Source organism: Podarcis liolepis, assembly GCF_965112155.1.
Source record: "Podarcis liolepis genome assembly, chromosome: 13".
Classification (NCBI taxonomy): Eukaryota; Metazoa; Chordata; class Lepidosauria; order Squamata; family Lacertidae; genus Podarcis; species Podarcis liolepis.
The window spans coordinates 4,417,905-4,427,167 of record NC_139573.1 but is presented as its reverse complement, the minus strand read 5'-3'; the positions used below and the strand labels follow the sequence as shown (position 1 = coordinate 4,427,167).

Here is a 9,263-nt window from a genome sequence, read left to right as displayed (position 1 = left end):
TTCCAGGAAACTGGAGAAGACTTGATCGTCCTCCTCCAGAACACGAGAGATAAGTTCTGCTTCTCGGTCGCCAGGTCAGCAATATCTTTGCCATGCCACCCACCAGGCCCAAAACACTTCCCTCTTCCTTGGAACAGGGATGATCTCAAGAGATCACTTTTAGGCCGATCACGAGTTAACTGTTGCGTACATTGACCTCTCGAGCCGGGAGCCTTAAAATAGGACTTTGTGGAAGCAAATCGTCAGAAAAAGTCTAGAGAAATGCCATCTGTGTGTTTTGCAACAGCTTGGGGTTTTTTTTTTTTGGGGGGGAGGCACATTATTCAGGAATGTTTTTAATGTGTGACATTTTGATGTATTTTTAATCTTTGTTGGAAGCTGCCCAGAGTGGCTGGGGAAACCCAGCCAGATGGGCGGGGTACAAATAAATAAAATAATAATAATAATAATAATAATAATAATAATAATAATATCAAATCACAGGTGTTACGGAAATCCGTATCACAGGAGAACAGGAGCTGAGGCCACCCCCCCAAAAAACCCCCCCACCCAACTCAACTGGAATGCGAAAACCTAAAAAATATCCTATATGCCACAGCAGGTAGGCCTGGAATCATATTTTGGATTGTAACAGTTTTCCCTCCTCTATTCAAAGTGCAGAAGTGGGAGGGAGAGGGAATCTGTGGTTCTTCAGGTGTTGGGAAACTACAACTCCCATCATCGTCGGTCACTGGCCCCTGTTGGCCGGGGTTGATGGGACTGGGAGTACAGTGGCACCAGGAAAGCCACACGGTCATTTTATAACGCTTGGTAGAAGGATAAAGGGACGCGGGTGGCGCTGTGGGTTAAACTACAGAGCCTAGGGCTTGCCGATCAGAAGGTCGGTGGTTCGAATCCCCGCAATGACGGGGTGAGCTCCCGTTGCTCGGTCCCTGCTCCTGCCAATCTAGCAGTTCGAAAGCACGTCAAAGTGCAAGTAGATAAATAGGTACTGCTCCAGCGGGAAGGTAAATGGCGTTTCCGTGCGCTGCTCTGGTTTGCCAGAAGCGGCTTAGTCATGCTGGCCACATGACCCGGAAGCTGGACGCCGGCTCCCTCGGCCAGTAAAGCGAGATGAGCGCCGCAACCCCAGAGTCAGCCACGACTGGACCTAATGGTCAGGGGTCCCTTTACCTTTAGAAGGATAAAAAAGCTAAAAAATATTGGACACAAATACATTAATTGACACAGGAGATTTTGAAGGTTAATGTTCAATGGAAACTAGAACTCTTTCTACTGGGACTAGTGGATATACAATAAGGTTACTAGACGTCCCCGTTTTCCAGGGGACAGTCCCCGGATTTACAAATCAGTCCCCTGACAAAATGTATTTAATAGGAAGTTGAAAAGTGTCCCCAGATTCATTGAAAAACAACAACTGGTAACCTTGATATACAACTAGAAAAAGAATATGGATGGTTATTGCAAGATATGATCAGAGAGGCGAGATTGTACAGGTTTCCCATATATTCAATAAACATTTCCCAATCTTCTTTAAATGTATTTTCTTCTTGTTCTCTATTCTATATGTTAAGTCTGCGAGTTGTGCATATTCTGTCAACTTAACTTGCCATTGGGACCTCGCTCGTTTTCCATTTTTGGCCTAACAAAACACGGGCCGCAGTTGTTGCAGACATAACCTTTCCTGACACCTGGGGATTTCATTCTGAATTATCCCCAACAAAAAGGACTATGGGTTTTTTTTTAAAAGGTTGCCATACGCCCAGAATTTCTTCTTCCTCTTTTAGAGCTGTCCAAGTTGGGTGGCCACCCATGCCTCTTGTTTTAACTATTTGCTATGCGAAAGGCTGGGCTGGATGAATCCCAAACTGGAATTAAGATTGCTGGAAGAAATATCAACAACCTCAAATATGCAGATGACACAACCTTGATGGCAGAAAGTGAGGAGGAATTAAAGAACCTTTTAATGAGGGTGACAGAGGAGAGCGCAAAATATGGTCTGAAGCTCAACATCAAAAAAACGAAGATCATGGCCACTGGTCCCATCACCTCCTGGCAAATAGAAGGGGAAGAAATGGAGACAGTGAGAGATTTTACTTTCTTGGGCTCCATGATCAGTGCAGATGGTGACAGCAGTCATGAAATTAAAAGACGCCTGCTTCTTGGGAGAAAAGCAGTGACAAACCTAGACAGCATCTTAAAAAGCAGAAACACCACCTTGCCAACAAAGGTTCGTATAGTTAAAGCTATGGTTTTCGCGGTAGTGATGTATGGAAGTTAGAGCTGGACCATAAAGAAGGCTGATCATCGAAGAATGGATGCTTTTGAACTATGCTGCTGGAGGAGACTCTTGAGAGTCCCATGGACTGCAAGATCCAACCTCTCCATTCTGAAGGAAATCAGCCCTGAGTGCTCACTGGAAGGACAGATCCTGAAGCTGAGGCTCCAAGACTTTGGCCACCTCATGGGAAGAGAAGACTCCCTGGAAAAGACCCTGATGTTGGGAAAGATGGAGGGCACAAGGAGAAGGGGACAACGGAGGATGAGATGGTGGGACAGTGTTCTTGAAGCTACCAGCATGAGTTTGACCAAACTGCGGGAGGCAGTGGAAGACAGGAGTGCCTGGCGTGCTCTGGTCCAGGGGGCCACGAAGAGTCGGACATGACAAAACGACTCAACAGCAACAACGTGAAGAAGTCTTTCCTTCCTTTCCATCCTAAATCTTTCCATGCTTCACTGAATTTCCGTGATATTCTAGCGTTAAGGCAAGAGGAGGTCTGCTGCTCTAAGAACTGGAATCCAGAGGAACAGTGCATTTGATCCTGGAGGCTGATGTAAGAGTCGCCGTGACCAGCGAGGCAAAACACGGGCAAATCTTGCAGCAGGCGAATAACCTCCCCTTTAAAAACCTGCCTTAACTTGGTAGCTGTCACGCCAGCTTGCAGCATCGATTGCCATGTCTCTTGCCAAATGCAAGATGGTTCTTTTAAAATTAAGAATCGGAATCAATACTAATGCAAGTGGTGAGAAGATTACAGGTTTTATTCCAAACAGCAAGCAGTATATACATTACCAAACTTCAATCTGCCTCAGGGAGACTATCCCCCAGATAGTCTCTGTCCGTAGCACTGTGGCCAAACAGTCTATGTGGAGTCTTTTGCTTGGCATACTCCAAAGCCAGATTTTTATAGACCTGTGTTTTGTTTTGTTTTTAATTTTCAATGCAAAATTACAACAAAAATTACGAACATAAAATTCAAAAAAAAAAAAAAAAAAAAAGAAAAAAACCCAAAACCACACACCTAGAGAAAACCATGCCATCATAATAATCTTTACGTACATATATACATATTGACTTCCTTCCTGTTTTGAGACCTCAAAATTTTTAATCTTTCTGAACTGTTGTGTCTATACCTTTTGCACCATTCCTGAATTTCTTTAACCCTGCAAAGCTTCATTCGTTTCATACCGATATACTTACTCCAGAACAATGTTTTTCCGTATATTCTTTAACACAATCCCATTCTTTTCCTAATTTTTGGTTCGATTGTCCCCTTAAGAATGCTGTGAATACTGCCAAATTTATATATTCACACTGTTTAATTTGCCGTTCTGTTATTGATGGGATTTCCCCCCTTTTCCAGGTTTTTGCTATGAGCATCCTGGCAGCTATTGTTGCATAGAGAACTACTTTCGCATAGTTAGTCCTATTGGACTAACACAGGCTAAACCAGAGCTCTACATCCAAAGACAAAAAATGCCAGGCTATATATCAAAGGCTTTGCTAAACAGCGTCATCAACACATCAAAGGCCTTTTCACAAGGGATATTGAAAGCAATAAAACACAGAAACCAGTGTCAGGAAGGGATAACCAGATAATTAAAGTAAAAAAATTCCTTCCAGTAGCACCTTAAAGACCAACTAAGTTAGTTCTTGGTATGAGCTTTCGTGTGCATGCACACTTCTTCAGATACCAGTTGAGAGTGGTAAATGTTTTGTTTTTCCTTTTGGAACTCTTGCCAAGCTTGGTGGTTCCTGATAGAGTTGTCCAATACAAGGAGTTCCTCCTTTATTAGCTTCTGTTTAGAGTAGAGAATGCTGATCAGATGTTTGAGCAGCTTCTTAGAGAAAGTGTTGCATAGTTTCGTGCATGCACACGAAAGCTCATACCAAGAACTAACTTAGTTGGTCTTTAAGGTGCTACTGGAAGGAATTTTTTTATTTTGACTATGGCAGACCAACACGGCTACCTATCTGTAACCAGATAATTAAAGGTAAAGGTAAAGGGACCCCTGACCATTAGGTCCAGTCGTGGATGACTCTGGAGTTGTGGCGCTCATCTCGCTTTATTGGCCGAGGGAGCCGGCGTACAGCTTCCGGGTCACGTGGCCAGCAGGACTAAGCCGCTTCTGGCGAACCAGAGCAGCGCCGGAGCGGTACCTATTTATCTACTTGCATTTTGACGTGCTTTCGAACTGCTAGGTTGACAGGAGCAGGGACCGAGCAACGGGAGCTCACCCCGTTGCGGGGATTCAAACCGCCGACCTTCTGATCAGCAAGTCCTAGGCTCTGTGGTTTAACCAACAGCGCCACCCGCGTCCCAACCAGATAATTAATAAAATAATAATTATAATAACAATAATATATTTATACTCCGCCCATCTGGCTGGGTTTCCCCAGCCACTCTGGGCGGCTTCCAACAAAGTATTAAAATACAATAGTCTGTCAAACGTTAAAAGCTTCCCTAAACAGGGCTGCCTTCAGATGTCTTCTACAAGTCTGGTAGTTGTTTTTCTCTTTGAGATCTGGTGCATTCCACAAGGCGGGTGCCACTACCGAGAAGACCAGAGACGGAAGCTGACTGCATCAGCTCATTCTCTCCTCGAGATCACAGTAATTCTTCCCCAATATCCCATACACTGATCAGCTCTTTGCATGAAGAAGCCCGTGAAGACATGCGCAACTTAAAAAGAACCTGACAAAGGCACAAAGCTGGGAGTTTTTAAAAATTATTTTATTTTTTTGTCTTTCAGAAAGTTACAGAGTTTTTGAGCTCACAAGAAAAAAGCAAGGATTCCAAAACACCCAACAAAATGACAACGGTTTAATTGCTGTGGCCCCGCTCCAGAGGCTTACGCGACGAGAGCCAGGGAACAGTTCTGAACTTCCAAACATGCTTTGAAAAAAGGGAGGCTAGCATCAGCCCCCCGACAAAAGTATAAGACTTAAAAACAACTTCTCTCCAGAGGTTCTTAATCATCAGATCTTCCCCTCCCCTCGGCCTTCCCTCCCCCCCGCAGAAAAGTGAACACGTTAATGCAATGCACTTTAACCAAGAAACTTTCTCTAAGGTTTTTAAACATAAATAATTCCTGACGGACACGTACGGAAAAAGGTACTATTATCGCCGAAGCTGGAAAGCTGACGGGAGTCGCCGCAGCTTCCAAATCTCACGTTTTCGCCTCTCCCGAAGCACGGTTTGCGAGAGGTCGCCGGATGGGCTCCGTCTCGCTGGGGGGGAGGGCTGCGTCCCCAACCCCCCTTCACATGTGAGCTACTCTCCCCCCCTCCAAAACAGGGTCCGTGTTTGCCGATTTCACTAGGTAGTCTATGCGATTATTTACAGTATTTTCTTTTTAAAGATAAAAACGACAAGAGAACGGAGATCAAAACGTTCTCTGTGGGTTTGCGGGATGAAGAGAGAGAGAGAAATAGAGAGAGAGAGATAGGTATTAGCATTGCAGAATTTCCTTCTGCGCCTGTGTGTTTTTTTCCAGGCCCCTTGCAAATAGGAGGTTGCCAGGAGCTGCCGGAGGTTTCGCCGCCTCCCGAAAGGTTCCAAACGTTTCATCCAATCGCGCCACTCGGAGGTCACCCGCCCACCGGTCTCCGTGGCGACAGGCGCCGCCCGCTCTCAGTTGTCCTCGTCGCTGTCGTCCGGGCTGATGGCCGGGCTGGTGAGGCTGTAGGTGGGCGAGGTGGGGCTGTAGCCGGGGGAGGTGGGCGAGTAGGTGGAGCCCTTCGGAGAGGTGGGCGAGTAGGTGGGCGAGGTGGGGCTGTATTTCGGGGAGGTGGGCGAGTAGGTGGGGCTGGTCGGGCTGTACTTGGGGGAGGTTGGGGTGTAGACGGGCGAGGTGGGCGAGTAGGTGGGGCTGGTTGGGCTGTACTTGGGGGTGGTGGGGCTGTAGGTGGGCGACGTCGGGCTGTATTTGGGTGACGTCGGGCTGTACTTGGGCGACGTCGGGCTGTACTTGGGGCTGGTTGGGGTGTACTCTGGGGAGCTGGGGCTGTAGGACGGGCTGGTCGGGGTGTACTTGGGGCTGGTGGGGCTGTAGCTGGGCGAGCTGGGGCTGTAGCTGGGCGAGGAGGGGGTGTATGTAGGCGACTGTGGGGTGTAGCGGGGGCTGGAGGGGGAGTAGCTGGGCGAGGTGGGGCTGTAGGAGGGGCTGGTCGGGGAGTAGCTGGGCGAGGTGGGGCTGTAGTTTGGAGACGTCGGGGTGTAGTTTGGAGACGTCGGGCTGTAGCTGGGCGAGGTGGGGCTGTAGCTGGGCGAAGTCGGGGTGTAGTTTGGAGACGTCGGGCTGTAGTTGGGGCTGGTTGGAGAGTAACTGGGCGACGTCGGGCTGTAGCTGGGCGATGTGGGGCTGTAGCTGGGGCTTGTCGGAGAGTAACTGGGGGACGTGGGGCTGTAGCTGGGGCTGGTCGGAGAATAGCTAGGGGACGTGGGGCTGTAGCTGGGGCTGGTCGGGGAGTAACTGGGCGACGTAGGGCTGTAGCTGGGGCTGGTCGGAGAATAGCTAGGGGACGTGGGGCTGTAGCTGGGGCTGGTGGGGCTGTAGCTGGGCGACGTGGGGCTGTAGCTGGGGCTGGTCGGAGAATAACTGGGCGACGTGGGGCTGTAGCTGGGGCTGGTGGGGCTGTAATTGGGGCTGGTGGGGGAGTATGACGGAGAGGTTGGGCTGTAGGAAGGCGACGTGGGGCTGTAGCTGGGGCTCTGCGGTGTGTACGCTCCTGGGGAACGAGGCTCGTAGGCAGGAGAGGTCGGGGAGTAGCTGGGAGACATAGCGCCACCTAGAGGAAGGGAAGAGGAACAGCCGTCAGTCCAGGATTCCGGTCCGTTTGTTTTCCCGACAGCGCACTGAAAGAATGAATTCTCTCGCTTACCTGGCGATGGGATGTACGGGCTGGAGGGTCCTGGAGATCCAGGGGACCCCGGGGTGGGCGACCAGGCGGGAGAATAGCCGGGGCTGAAGCCGCTGGCGTCGGAGGCGGCGCTGGGTGAAAAGCCGGCTGCCCCCGGAGTCATTCCGCTACCTGCACAACCGAGGAAGGAAAAAGGGAGTAAGAAACAGGCCCCATGTCGGAGAAAAGAGTTGCACCGAAAAGTTCAGGTCTGGGCAACTTGTACTACTGCCAAAGTCCTGAGTAACTGCTGGCTGCGGTGGCAATTATCGCAACCCCGCTTTGGAAACTGAAGTGGCAAGCGCAGCCTATAAACAGAAATAATAAATATGGAACCACGTGGTCTTTTTCCCTTTGTGCCTGGGTTTTGACGCCATTAGCAGTTGGGAGTTTGTCTTCAAAGGCCAAACTGCAGTGTGTGTGTGTGTATGTTTGTGGATCGGGACTATCGGTCATTTGCTGTACATAACACCCCCAACAGCCTGTACACATATGACGTTTCCTGCAGGTTATTTCCCTGACTTTTGCAGTTGGGGGTGCAAGGCCACACGATGCACGTACGCAGCTGAGGAACCGAATCTCCAGTTTAGGAGCCCAGCCAATGTTCGCAAAGCAATGAAAGGTCAAACACACAGAGTTCATCTATGTGCCTTTTCTTTTTTCATTTGGCAGGAGAAAGAACATCGCAAGAAACCCGCAAAAACCTCTTGGGAGAATATGCAGGTCTCCTCACTTCCCCTAATTTGCGATTTCCCACGGCATGGTCCCAGAGATCCTGGGAAGGAGAGATCCCAAGGCAGGGAAGATTTAGAATCATGGGTTGGGAGAACTGGACAAGGGCCAGAGATACCCAGATCCAAATCCCCAATTCAAGCCATGAAAGCTTACTGGCCAACGGCCCGGCCTACACAACAGGGACATTGGGAGATTAAAACTGGTGCGCGTCAAAAAACACAGGCATGTTGTTGTTGATCAACTGGGAACAGAAAGCAATATTCCAACCATCTGGGTCAAGCTCAAACCTGCAGCTAATAATTCCAAGAGGGGGCATTTGTGTAGGAGGAAGACCCCCCTCCCCGATACGTACCAACGCTAGGAGACCATGCCCCATAGGCTGGTGTTGCGCCTTGGTTCCAGGGGGTCATGGCGGGCGACATTCCTCCCATGGGGCTGGGAGCAGACCCAAAGAACATGCCGGTAGCTGTAAGGAACGGAATGGAGTTAGAGAGGAAATTGGCCCCAACAGAGACCCTCTTGCTTTCGCTTACCTAAATCTACTGCCCTAAACTCTCGCTTTTACCCTCTGCAGAATCCTGCCCTCTCAAACACACATTTCTAAAAGGAAGATGCCCCGCTTTCCTCGACATTCAGCCTCACAAGCCTGAGCACACCTCCCTCGCCCCAAAGGAAACGGCTGTGAAGCAAAGCGTCGCACGCTTTCAGCTGCCGAGATGCGGGCGTCTTTTTCAGGGAAGCGAAGAATTCCTTCAAGGGAGGAAACGTTCGCTTGGAGTCATCCGCCCATGTCCGCCTCGCTCCTCTAAGTCCTCTGTGGTGCTGGCTTGTGCATACCCTGTTGTGCCAACTTCCAGAATCCCCTGCTCCGCCCGCGTGAAACCTGCCTCTTCCCTCTCAAGAGGACCCCAGATTCCCAGGCCTGCCGCTGACTCCTTGCTCCCGGACTGGCAAGCGCGGCAGGTTGACTTACGTCCGCCCACGCCAAGCCCCGGGATGTTGGTGGGGATCTCCATGCCGTATTTGCATTTCTCAGCGTCCAAGAGGAGGTCGAAGCAGCCGGTGCCGGCCGGGGCCAGCTGGCCCAGCATGATGTTCTCCGAGACGCCCTTCATGGGGTCGCTTTCGCCGTGGGCAGCCGCTTCCATCAGCACGTCAACCTGCAGGGGGCAGCGGAGGGCAGGGCAAGTCAAAGGGTGGCCCGCTAGCCGCCCCAAGTGGCGGGAGGGGGAAATTCTGTTAGAATTCCTGCTCCGTGATTGCAGTCATGGGATTGTTGTCTATTACATGACGGGGTATGTTTTGACTCCACAAAGTGGGAAGTGATGGAGACTGGATGTTTGTG

General features: G+C 49.9%; 1 protein-coding gene across 1 annotated transcript in view; it reads right to left on the bottom strand.

The window, feature by feature from the left end:
- Positions 1-4,994: 4,994 nt before the first annotated feature.
- The window catches only part of POLR2A (RNA polymerase II subunit A), a 34,824-nt gene continuing 30,555 nt past the window's right edge, over positions 4,995-9,263 (bottom strand). Inside the window, exons 26-29 of the mRNA XM_083472448.1 lie at positions 8,892-9,078; positions 8,271-8,384; positions 7,166-7,315; positions 4,995-7,072 (exon numbers count right to left, since the gene is read on the bottom strand). Coding sequence (XP_083328574.1) covers positions 5,916-7,072; positions 7,166-7,315; positions 8,271-8,384; positions 8,892-9,078 — 1,608 coding nt within the window. The 3' untranslated portion in view covers positions 4,995-5,915. The remainder of the gene's footprint in view (positions 7,073-7,165; positions 7,316-8,270; positions 8,385-8,891; positions 9,079-9,263) is intronic.